General features: G+C 44.1%; 2 protein-coding genes across 2 annotated transcripts in view; both read left to right on the forward strand.

Moving 5' to 3' along the window:
- slc12a3 (solute carrier family 12 member 3) overlaps positions 1–2,204 on the forward strand; it is a 13,929-nt gene extending 11,725 nt beyond the window's left edge. The window contains exons 24-27 of the mRNA XM_062547712.1: positions 1–9; positions 249–316; positions 604–1,656; positions 2,127–2,204. The exon at positions 1–9 is cut by the window's left edge and continues 124 nt beyond it. Of these exons, the coding sequence (XP_062403696.1) occupies positions 1–9; positions 249–316; positions 604–745 (219 nt within the window). The 3' untranslated portion in view covers positions 746–1,656; positions 2,127–2,204. The remainder of the gene's footprint in view (positions 10–248; positions 317–603; positions 1,657–2,126) is intronic.
- A 3,445-nt stretch (positions 2,205–5,649) lies between these two features.
- On the forward strand, positions 5,650–12,041 carry herpud1 (homocysteine-inducible, endoplasmic reticulum stress-inducible, ubiquitin-like domain member 1). The gene is made up of 4 exons (XM_062547715.1): positions 5,650–5,660; positions 6,866–7,228; positions 10,206–10,326; positions 11,095–12,041. The coding sequence occupies exons 1-4, from the start codon at positions 5,653–5,655 to the stop codon at positions 11,287–11,289; spliced, it is 687 nt and encodes a 228-aa protein (XP_062403699.1). The 5' UTR covers positions 5,650–5,652; the 3' UTR covers positions 11,290–12,041.
- Positions 12,042–12,486: the final 445 nt, after the last annotated feature.

Below are 12,486 nucleotides of genomic sequence, written 5' to 3' on the forward strand. Positions count from 1 at the left end.
AAAGCCAAGGTGAGCCCAGACTTTGGTCCACTTAACTAAAGATATTGGCTTCATTAGGTGATTTCATGCTGAACTCTCTCAGGTAGCCTATGTATTTCAATGTGATTAAATGCATTAATGCATAATGATGTTTCTATGTTTGCATACTTAATCTGTATCTCTAATTGAGGTGGATTCCTGTTTTCTAGCATGATGTTACTCATGTCTTGCTATGTTTATTTTGTGTTTCTATTTGTGTGGTATTGCAGTCTCACCGACAGGTCCGTCTTAATGAGATTTTGTGTGATTACTCAAGAGAGGCTGCCCTCGTAGTTGTGTAAGTAAAACGTTGTACAAATTATTTCAACACAGAACTGTGTTCATTAGTAAAAAGAAATGGACATGCTTCAAAAGATGGACCTTATATAGGAAGTCAATGTTGTGCAGTTTTGGTCATGATTAAGACCGTTTAAGATTAAAATGTGAACCATACAGACAGACAGACATACAGGAATCCATTCAGACTTGATTCATCCTGAGGGAAATGGAAATCTGAATATCTGCAGTTTATACCTGTGTCCATCAGACACAGACTCCTCACCCTCTTTCTGCTGCAATCTTTAGGAGCCTGCCTGTTGGTAGGAGAGGGGTGTGTCCAAGTGCACTCTACATGGCCTGGCTGGAGACACTGTCACGTGACCTTCGACCTCCAGTCCTGCTCATCAGGGGAAATCAACAGAATGTTCTGACCTTCTACTGTCAGTGATCCCATCAGCTCAACCCAACAGTAGCCTACCACAGCCAGGAAATGGCCTGCTGCTCTCTAGTCATTTCAAACTAGCCATTTCAATGTAATTTATGTCTGTAAATGGCACATTTGATCTGTTTTTTAGTTAAGCCTAGTTTTGTAAGTTATATTATGACAACTTAGTAAAGGTGTGGTGTGAACTTTTCTCTCACTTTTCTGTGTTTGTGTCACATGTAGGTTGTAGGCCTAATTAAAAATGCATCGAATTAATTAAATTCTTGTGAGTTAATATAAACAGTCTTGGGTTGTACTGGAAAGCAAAAGGCACATAAGCTGTGTAATTAGAGTATTTACTGTACAGTTACATAACTGTATGAGAAAGACTGATGCAACCCAAAGGTGATTTGCCTGGAAAGCGTGTGCTGAGCATGCGTGCAATACAATGCTTTCTGACAGACTCCACGTCTGAACTCGAGATGGCCTTAGCCAATAGCAATCGGCCACCGCGTGTTTGGAAACAACACACCCTGCTAGTTATATTTCCTCAATCATCAGCTGCTCGAAACTTCAACTTCTCTCTGACGTCTTGATTTTACATTTAGTAAGAGTTAGTAGTGTAACGGTGTGTTTGACAGGCATGCTAGGTTAATCATACAACGGAACGCTCTAATTTTATGTTCTTTGTTGTAGCTACTTGTTTTTAGCCAGTTAGCTAACTCTAAAAAGCCCTACGCTCTGCTTAGCGTTGTTTATATAGAGACGACATGAGCGATAACGTAAGAAGTTCTTCGCCTGCCTCAGACACCATGAAGTTGGTTGTTAAAACTCCAAGACAAGATTGTGGAGATCAAATAATCGAAGGAGTGGATTTAAACTGGAAGGTGGTGGATTTGAAGAGGCATTTGTCACAGGTTTACCCCTGCTGTCCAGTAAGTGACACTGATGGAATGTTTTGTCTTGTCCGAGCAACTAGCCAGCTAAATGCTAAAGCTAGCAAAATAATGTTGGCTTTTAAACCGTTCAACTGACTTAAAACGTCAGCAGTGGCATCCAACTTGATATTTTGTCTTGGGAAAGGGTCAAAATAACAAAGCTATGGTCGCTAAGTGTGCTTAGCAATAGCTAAGTTAATAGCATGCAAAACAATCGACCTTTGCCCTTTGTGGAGGAACACTTTGTTGGTTAAAATGTGGCAGTAGTAGTTATGATTAAAACCCTAGGATGTGAAATTGTGAACGAATATTTCAATGACACCTGAACGTTAGCCTAGCAATATGTCTCAATTCTGAGTGCGAGTCGTCCTTTCGATACAGTATAACGTAATGAATGTTTGAGTAAGGCGTGTGATCGCAACTTCCGATGTAACTTGCGTTATATCTCATCTTTTTCTTTTGTCCAGGCGGAGAAAGACCAGCGACTTATTTACTCTGGCAAGCTGCTTCCAGACAACCTGCCCGTCAGAGACGCTTTCAGACAGGTAAATATGCATATACATATACATATGCATTAGCTACTAGGAGATATAAAATATGCCAACATGCAAACGTCTGTTCCACTCCGAATAGCTGTGAGGCAACTTGGTCTCCTACACACTTGACTTTACTGAACGCAAGGAATTTTGAACAAGCATTGTTTACAAACAGTGGTTAGTCCACATTTGGTGTAACAACATAGGACAGAGTGTAGGCTCAAGTTACCAATGTGCACAAAGCCCTTGTAAGCAGAGCCAAGGTCATGCTGTTGCAGAGTTGTGAGAACACAGAAACTCATTCTAGTCACAGCCATTGAAATGTGTTCTAGGAAAGGTTGTTTGCATGTTTCTAAATGACTGCCAGCTCAGTAGCAGCTGTTAAGTTGTGTCCAGAGTACAGGTATGCCTGTCTCTTATCAGCATACGGAAACATGGCGCAGAGTAATATGAGTCAGTGTTAACCCTCAGCTCAACCTGGCTACTATTACTAGAAGGCTTACATAGTCAGATTACTATTATGTCAAGAACTAAAAGTGAAGTGACCGACTATTTTGTTTATTAACATAGTGGAGTTAGTGAACAGCCTTTGTTAAGTGTACTGTAGTGTGTGGACTCTGCTGTTTGTTGTAACCCTGTTCTTTGTCTAACTCTCAGGGAGACCACATGCCCACCATCCACCTGGTGTGTGCCTTCAGATCCCAGCTCAGTGATGAGCAAGGTGCCAGGCCCAAGGTACAGCACACTTAACCTTTTCTCCCTGCTCTAGTCTCTGGGAACTGTAGTTTTCCTGTCAAGCTGTTCTGCTTTCTGGTGAAGTCACTTTGTGAAGCGTAAAAAGTGTTTTCTTAGATTTTGAAAGTGCCATGGCTTTTTTACAATAGACAAATGAAATAATGTTAAAATGTATAAAATAGCAGAATGAGACAGCAGTACTTTATGCTGTTATGCTGTAGTATGCACTGTGCCCTAGTAATACATCATTTATGCCGCTCAGTGAAGTAGAGAATACAGTTCATTGGAAAGACAAAAACAGAAGAATGTAACAGTAGGCCCTCAGTAAGAGGAAGTGTTCTAGCATGTCTGCTGAGGCATGGCTGGTATTCTTGCTACTGTATATGAGTATGGTAGACAAGTCTGTACTTATGTGAAGGTAGTATGTCATAACAGTAACTTGCAGCAGTGTTTGATAATGATTCTGCTATGCCTATCTTCGCTAATGGTGAAGTCATGAGATCTGAAGTAACATTTGGTGGAAATAAATGTGATTTGATAGAAACTTGACCCTGTATAAGCATGTTTTTACTTATCAGATGAAAGTAATCATGTAATGACGCCACACGGTATTGTAATTGGGCCCTAGTCACACTTATGACAGAGTTTCTCTGAGTGCTTTCCTATTAGCCTTCAGCACAAGTTCTGGGATGAATATTTTTGCAGTTTCCATCTGTGAAATCGCGCACAGTTGTGTGTGTGTGTGTTTGCACACATCCCTGGAGATCACCGAGTTAACTCGGTGTAACTCAGTGGGTGGCAGAGACACAGCTGCGTGCCTTCCCTCATTATACTCCCCCAGGAGTCCAGCATCTCGCAGGCCTGCATGACTCCACAGCTGGAACGCGCACGCCAGTCAGAGTCTGTGCCACTCTGTTACTGTCCGCAACAGCAAACACATGTCTCAGGTCTCGTCCCAGAGAGTGCAAATTGCTGGGTTTGGGCGGAACCATTTTCAGCACAGCCTTTGTCAATTTTTTTTGTAGAGTGTAGGATAAGATGTCACAGTCAAAGCCACCTTCATAGATAAAGCGCTGATGGCCCAGAAAAGTGATCTGTGTTTCCTGCGAGCATCCACTATCCTTTTCTTCTCTTAACAGTCTCTCTCCTCTCTCCTCTCTCTCTCTCTCTCTCTCTCTCTCTCTCTCTCCCTCCTTTCAGGTCAGAACAGAGGAATCAACCCCACCCTCATCTGCAGCAGGCGAAGCGTCGACCCCTCCTCTGTCAGCACACGCTCCCCAGATGCCCTCATCTGGCGGCCTGAGACACCGCGGGCACCCCGCGCCATCCTGGACGCCACCCACCGCCACGTGAGTCATCAGGGTTCACCGGCGCAGGCTGCACTTCAGTTCCTGGTTTCTGTCTCTGCCATGTGTCTCGTATCTGCTCCGTATAGCCAGCAGCACGCTGTCTTTTACGGCTCTGTGCTTTACTATGTTTGTTACAGCCCCCCTTCTGGAGCCCCTTCTATTGTAAAAAAATTGTTTTATGTTGCTGAATGTCTGCGTCGTGTCACGCGTGCAACTTTGCAAACAAAGTAGCCAGCAATCTTCAAGTTTTGATGCGTGATTTGCTGACGTGAGCTTACGCCGCCATCTGTTTGTATCAGATACTGTCGTACGTGGGCAGATCACTTGCTAATGATATCTCTCTGGTTTCTGCAAGCCTCTGCACAGAGCCACAGTGCGAGAAAGAGAGAGAGAGAGAGAGAGAGAGAGAGAGAGAGAGAGAGAGAGAGAGAGAGAGCCAGCCGTACGTGTTTAGAGAGATGCCACTCAGACACACACACTGTCTGGTCATGTTTCTCAGCCAGCCCTGTGAATATTATCAGGCGGTGGTGTCGCACGGTCGTATAGCTGGCTGGCAGTCTGGTGTCTGGAGCGAGGTTGTCATGGTGACCGAGGTTCTCTGTCTCTTGTCTCCTCAGGGCTGGTGCGGCAGCGATGGCGCACCCCGCTTTCCCCACCTACTCACTCTACAGCCCCCAACAGCTGCTCTGGCTGCAGCACATGTATGCCCGACAGTACTACATGCACTAGTGAGTATACTCTATGGTTATACTGCATCAACAGCACTACATGCACTAGTGAGTATACTCTATGGTTATACTGCATCAACAGCACTACATGCACTAGTGAGTATACTCTATGGTTATACTGCATCAACAGCACTACATGCACTAGTGAGTATACTCTATGGTTATACTGCATCAACAGCACTACATGCGCTAGTGAGTACCATATTATACTGCATCAACAGCACTACATGCACTAGTGAGTATACTCTATGGTTATACTGCATCAACAGCACTACATGCACTAGTGAGTACCATATTATACTCTATGGTTATACTGCATCAACAGCACTACATGCACTAGTGAGTACCATATTATACTGCACTAACAGCACTACATGCACTAGTGAGTACCATGTTATACTCTATGGTTATACTGCATAAACAGCACTACATGCACTAGTGAGTACCATGTTATACTGCATCAACAGCACTACATGCACTAGTGAGTACCATGTTATACTGCATCAACAGCACTACATGCACTAGTGAGTACCATATTATACTGCATCAACAGCACTACATGCACTAGTGAGTACCATGTTATACTGCATCAACAGCACTACATGCACTAGTGAGTACCATATTATACTGCATCAACAGTACTACATGCACTAGTGAGTACCATGTTATACTGCATCAACAGCACTACACTAGTGAGTATTATACTGCATAAACAGCACTACATGCACTAGTGAGTACCATGTTATACTGCATCAACAGCACTACACTAGTGAGTATTATACTGCATCAACAGCACTACATGCACTAGTGAGTACCATGTTATACTGCATCAACAGCACTACATGCACTAGCTAGTACTATATTATACTGCATAAACAGCACTACATGCACTAGTGAGTACCATGTTATACTGCATCAACAGCACTACACTAGTGAGTATTATACTGCATAAACAGCACTACATGCACTAGTGAGTACCATGTTATACTGCATCAACAGCACTACATGCACTAGCTAGTACTATATTATACTGCATAAACAGCACTACACTAGTGAATACCATATTATACTGCATAAACAGCACTGCACTAGTGAGTACCATATTATACTGCATAAGCAGCACTGCACTAGTGAGTACCATATTATACTGCATAAACAGCACTACATGCACTAGTTAGTACTATGCACAAGTAAGTACCAGTTTAGTATGAATTAAGATCAGTAGTAATACATGCACTTATAATTATGAGATTACTAGTAGTTAATAACAGCAGTACAACATGCACTGGTAAGTACCAGTTTAGTATTAGTCATCGCTAAGGCTAACACGTTGATGAATGACAGGACTATATGTTCTAGTAAACGCCAGCCTAGTATGCAATATTAGAACTTACTGTTCTATGCGCACTGCAGTAAATGTCAGGATTGGCATGCGCGTCTGACAGCACTACAAGCAGTAATTAGTCTCTGCTGTATGCTTCACTCACAGTAGTTTCTACAAAAATGTTTGCTATGTAGCTTGCCTGGATTTATTGGGCCTAGCAAGTAGATGTGCTATTAGTTCATCTGTTGTAGTAGATCACCCTTGTGCTCAATGGATTGCTTTAGATGTTCTATTTCCTGTGTATTAGCTTCATTGTGTATAAGCTGCAGAACAGTGTTTTATGCAAGTTAAAAGAAACAAAACCAAATGAATACCATATCAACTGCCCCCATGTATTAACCTCATAGCTGAGGCAATGTTGCAAAATTGATGTATAAGCCGCGGCTAATAGTTGTGAAATTACGGTAATAGTGTTAGGAATTGAACTGAAATCATAGCATCATTCGCTAATCTGTGGTGTTTTCTGTCGTCCAGCCAAGCTGCCATGGCCGCTGCCTCCACAACACCCCTGGTGCCCACCGTGGCCACGTCTCTGCCCGTCGCACCGCACCAAGCCGCGGTGCCCGCTGGGCTGCCCAATCAAGCGCCCATCGACAACTTACCAGCCAATCAGAACGCCGCGGATCCCGCATTCATCAATCCGGAGGGAGCCAATCAGAACCTGCGCATGAACGCGCAGGGCGGGCCCGTGGTGGAGGATGAGGAGGAGATGGAGCGCGATTGGCTGGACTGGGTGTACACGGCCGCCCGTCTCGGCGTGTTCCTCAGCATCGTCTACTTCTACTCCAGCCTCAGCCGCTTCATCCTCGTCATGAGCAGCCTGCTCCTCATGTACCTGTGAGTGTCCTCAGCACTGAGCAGTCGCACCTCTCTTGCTCCTACTGCATGACATGTAGCAGCACTACAATGGTGTGAAGATAGATAGATAGATAGATAGATAGATAGATACTTTATTGATCCCCAAGGGGAAATTCAAGGTCCCAGCAGCTTAAGACACCACACACAACATACAATACAAAGATGGAAAGATGGTGTCAAAAGTTACCACAGTATTCCTTATGTCTGGCAATGCAATCACTGTAGCCTTGTTAACATGAATGGGTCGGTATCTGTGATATGACATTAACAGCAATATACACTATTTGTAAAAAAGGGATATCTGCCTTTCGGGTGAAATTTGTGGAAAATGTAAAAAGCTTCAAGCTTCAGCTGGTATTATTATCATTATCATGAAAATAGGGCATTTAAGTAGAAGCATACAATGGTGATTTCCTCATCTCAAACAATTTATTGAAACAAAGGCCAACAAATGTCGCCCGAAAGCCGAATATCCCTGACTTTGTCTGAGAAGTGTAAGTAGTCCCTGTAGACCTCTGCTAATGTATCTGTCTTTGTCTGTATCACTGAGCAGTAACTTGACTCTTACTGCAACTATTGCTAGTACCAGCCTGCTTCTCGTGGCGCATTACTCCTATCACAACAATTCTACTATTTCAGTCCATATTTGAATGGCAATTGCTGTATTAATTATGTTAATTGTACAACATTATACTATTATACAACAGCTACCAACCCACTAATGTCACTAATGCTACTGTGGCTGCATTGCTGGATAACCGTAGTTACTTTGATTGAAGCCATTTCTGTACCTCTCTCGTAGTGCTGTTAAGTAAAAAGGCCCCTTATTTCTGCCGTTATTGTTGTCGTGTGCAGATGAGGAGGCTCATGAGGAGGCTCACCAGATGAGGAGGCTCATGCAGGTCATGTCCTCTGTCCAGTCTGTCGCAGTCACAAACTTCCCACTGTTACGTAACTTAGTTAGACTCAGCACTCTGGCCCTCAGCGCTCTGAAGTGGGAAACGAGGTGGAGGGAGCGAGGGATAAGAGAAATGAGGAGGGGGGGGGGGGGCGGAGAGAACGAGGGATGAGAGGAGAGAGGGAAATGAGGGGAGGCGAGGGGCAAGGGTTAGTGAAAGAGAATCAGCATGACATGAACTGCGGTCACTGTGGTACGCACTCACACACACAAGCACGTGCATGTACACACACACACACACACACACAGACTCCCGTGCACACACACAGAAACACACACACAAACGTGTCTGCATCCACACACACACACACACACACACACACAGACTCTCGTGCACACACACACAAACACACACACAAACACACACACAAACGTGTCTGGATCCACACACACACATAGACTCGCACACACACACACACACACACAGAGGCTGCTTTTGAATGCAGGAGCTTTAGCGTCTCCCGGTGGAGGAGAGCGAGTGGCCTGGGACGCTTCTCCAAACTCCACAGCTGCACAGCAAAGATTAGGCCTGGATGTCAGCTCAAGGACTTCAGTGTTTACCGATAAATTAATCTGTGCTGACGTGGCAGTGCACACACACACACACCTAAAAAACACACATGCTTACTCCCTCAGTGGTTGGCAACTCACTGGCTTTGCTTCAAGTTCCACACTCTGACAATTATTATATTTTTTAAATATTTTGTGTTGACCTGGTGAGGTTATCATGGCCTCCCTTACATGCCTCCCACTTTCCACTGACCTAGCATGGAGCCCGGTTTTGGTTGTTGTTCATTGCTGTTAGAGTTAGTGAGTTATAACAGAGGGGTATTTCACAAAACCTAGATAAGGGATTGTTTGGTTTTCCGGGCTGAATTCAGCCTTGACTTGGTTTCACAAAAAAGATGGCACCGAAGTTACCATGGGAATTTATTCTGTGCAGCCAGCCTGGTCCCGCCCATAATGTTAATTATGTTGTCTTATTGGTTCAGCCAGCTGTAACTCAGAAACAGACCTCCATGTTGTTTAGATCACTTTATCCCATGTATGTATACTATTTGCTATATTTACTTGCTCGCAAAACACCACAGATAGTCTACATCATTTTTTTGTGATAGCCTAGTTAGTTGCCTGTGTTCTCTGTTGATAAGACATTTCATGGATAGCCTACTGCAGTAGTTGATTGGAATGGAAGGCAATTTTTCAGAGGTAATTCAATGAATTCGGTTATAAAGACAGTATAAAGTCATACGTAGTCATACTCTGTGTTTCCACAGTTCAGTCACCTAGATGAGGAAGCACTTCTGCTTACATAAATTTGCATTCAGTTGGTCAACCTAAAGCTTTACTTCATTGTTAGTCTATATCAAAAGCCGTGGTTCACTTTGTGTGAATGATGCTGTTTTCTGCATCATTGTTATTTCAACCATAAATTCTTTTGAGGAAAAACAGGAACGTGCACGTACAGTATCCTGAATTACTTACACTTGGCTTGACCTAGTCGCTCCTACTTATCATTAACGTTAATGAAATGTGTTGAGCAAGGATGACCAGACAACGCTATAGGTCAAGCCTTGGTTTACCTCTGATCTTGGGTTTCTTGATTCTGCTTCCATGAAATACAGAGCAGAGTATTTGACATAGGACTCTGCTTTCCCCCACTTATTCCCTTTCCGTCTACGAATGGTCAAGTAAGCCTTTGACACTGCTATTGACAAAAGCTTTCAGTGCGTATGACCAAATATATGAATATTATAATGAGATGTTCACAAAATCAGGTATTTGTGTGTATGGATCCACTGGGGCAGATTATTTTAGTCATTAGTTTTATCACCTTGTAAAAAAAATTGCGCAGCCAAGTGTTCAGATTGTTGGAATGGAGCGAATGATTTTGATTGCGTTGCTGGAATGGAGGCTGCCTGCTTTCCTAGGCCAGCATTTGCTTCTCTCTGCTCTGCAAGTGGCTGGTGTTTACCATTCTTTCATTTCTCTTTTCAGACACACTGCTGGTTGGTTCCCCTTTCGCCGGAGGCCCGTGGTCAGGGCTCCGCACGAGCCCGCCCCAGAGGTCATCCAGAACCAGCAGAACCTGAACAACCAGAATCAGCACGACGAGCCGGTAAGCAACAGCAACCACAACAACAACAGCAGCAGCAGCAACACAAAATAAAGAACTTTTATGAGTTGTTTATTTGCATTAGGAGCAGTTTAGCCTGTTTTCTATCCCCACCCCCCTCCCCTGACACCTGCTCCAAGCAGGAAGTGTGTGTTAGCAGCCATCTGTGTCTCGAACAGGAAATGCAGTTCTCAGTAAAGTAAATTCAGGTCTCAGAACACCATGGCCCTGATAAGATGGTGCCTATGGCGTCTACTGTACAACTGTTTGTGAGAAGTTAAAGATGGCTATTAATTGTATGTAACGAAGTAAGGGAGAGAGGTAGAACTTGATTTAAAGTACAGCTGATACTAAACTGCAAAAAGATACGTGCTCTAGCATCTAAACGTTTTCTGGATCTCAAGACTCATGCTGTGTGTTATCTGCAGCCTTTGCAAGGCATGGTGCAGGACAAACGAAACTTGCTTCAGTGAATAAAAAATGTAATGTCTGCAACACTGCTTCAAGCTCCCATATTACAAAAAGGATAGGCAATGTTTACACTCTGCACATTTTTCATTGTGGGCAATGCTATCACATTTGCTGGCTCCATTTGACCGTATGTGTGTTTAGGTCATTAAAACAGCAGTAAGGCGTTTTGGTTGTAAACTAGCAGTCTTAACCACTGGCAAGGCATGCCAGAACCACACGACAGCACAGCTGGGGCTGGAGAAGATGACTAATCCTGCTAAATCATGTCTTTTGATGTGTGTCATTGTGTGTTACCCACAGGCGGAAGCCCCACCTGCAGGAGAGGGTCCGGAGGCGGCAGCAGAAGCAGCAGTAGGCCCAGAAGGGGAGGCTCCCCACCCCCTCACCCCAGTCCTGGTGCCCCCACACCGGGTATCCGTCGTCTGGACTGCCTGGCTCTTCTTCAAGTCCTTCTTCGCCTCCCTCATCCCAGAGGTGCCCCAAGGAGTGCAATAGACACCCCCCTCCCCTCTCCTGTCGGACATACGGACCGGACAACTCAAGATGGGCCGCAGAAGAAAGAAGAAAGCGCTATTGGGGTGTCGGTGGTGCTTGATATGTCGCATGAGGCTGGTGTCAGGTGCTCACCACATTCCTGAATACGAGGGCGTTTTTTTTCCGGGGATTAAGACAAGACCTCATGTTTTCTCTGTGCTCATTGATGATGATGATGATGATGATGATGATTATGTCTTTTCCTGATGGCGCACTTTGAAGACTTTTTCGTTTCGGTTTTGTGACCAAAAACCTAAACCAACACAAACTTGAGGTTCAAAGATATTCCAAGTTCTTCCTACTCATTTTGCCAAACTGTAGATAAACTGTACATAAGCTGTAAACATGTAAATACATCTGTACAGAGTAGCCACAGCACTTTAGATAACTTCTCCAAAGTTCGGACGCGTGGAGCTAAGCTGGTATTGAATTTGGAAGTCGTCTTATGCAAGCCTCTTGTCAACAGAGTTTCATTTTGTGGGAGGCCACTAAGCTGCAGCTATCCAAGGTTGTATCGAAGTGCAGATCAGATCTCACCTGCTTCAGATTCCTCACAACTTGAAAGGACATTGACAGAATGAGTACTATCAATTCAATCTCCCCCATCAGTTTTTCTGTCTGTCTCTAGGGAAGTCCAAAGCGAGTATAGTTGATTGGGTTTTCTGAAAGCCGAAGGATGCAAATCAGTATTTGCATTCTGCTTGAAATGTTCAGGCTTGGCCCCAGCCGTGGCGCAACTGGCTGGGGCACCTGCACCGCACGCCGGCGACCCGGGTTCGATTCCTGCCCGAGGTCCTTTCCGGATCCCACCCCGACTCTCTCACCCATTCGCTTCCTGTCTCTCTCTACTGTCCTGTCAAAATTAAAGGCACAAAAGCCAAAAAAATATACTTTAAAAAAAAAAAAAAAAAAAAAAAAGAAATGTTCAGGCTTATGTACATTTCAACGTATGTTTTTTTTTGTACAATGGACACCTCAAACCGTGTTATACCATGTTAAAAGGGCATACAAACAATACAAAACCGAAAAGCTCAGTTAGGGTTTACAAAGGCGAAGCTTAGTACCTGTACCAGGACTCGGACTGTAGCACTCTGTTGTTCTCTTCTTAGGGCACAATGGCACTTTGTTTTCTTCTCTAAGTGAGCATGGGACAATACA

The sequence above is a fragment of the Sardina pilchardus genome, chromosome 10, assembly GCF_963854185.1.
Source record: "Sardina pilchardus chromosome 10, fSarPil1.1, whole genome shotgun sequence".
Lineage (NCBI taxonomy): Eukaryota > Metazoa > Chordata > Actinopteri > Clupeiformes > Clupeidae > Sardina > Sardina pilchardus.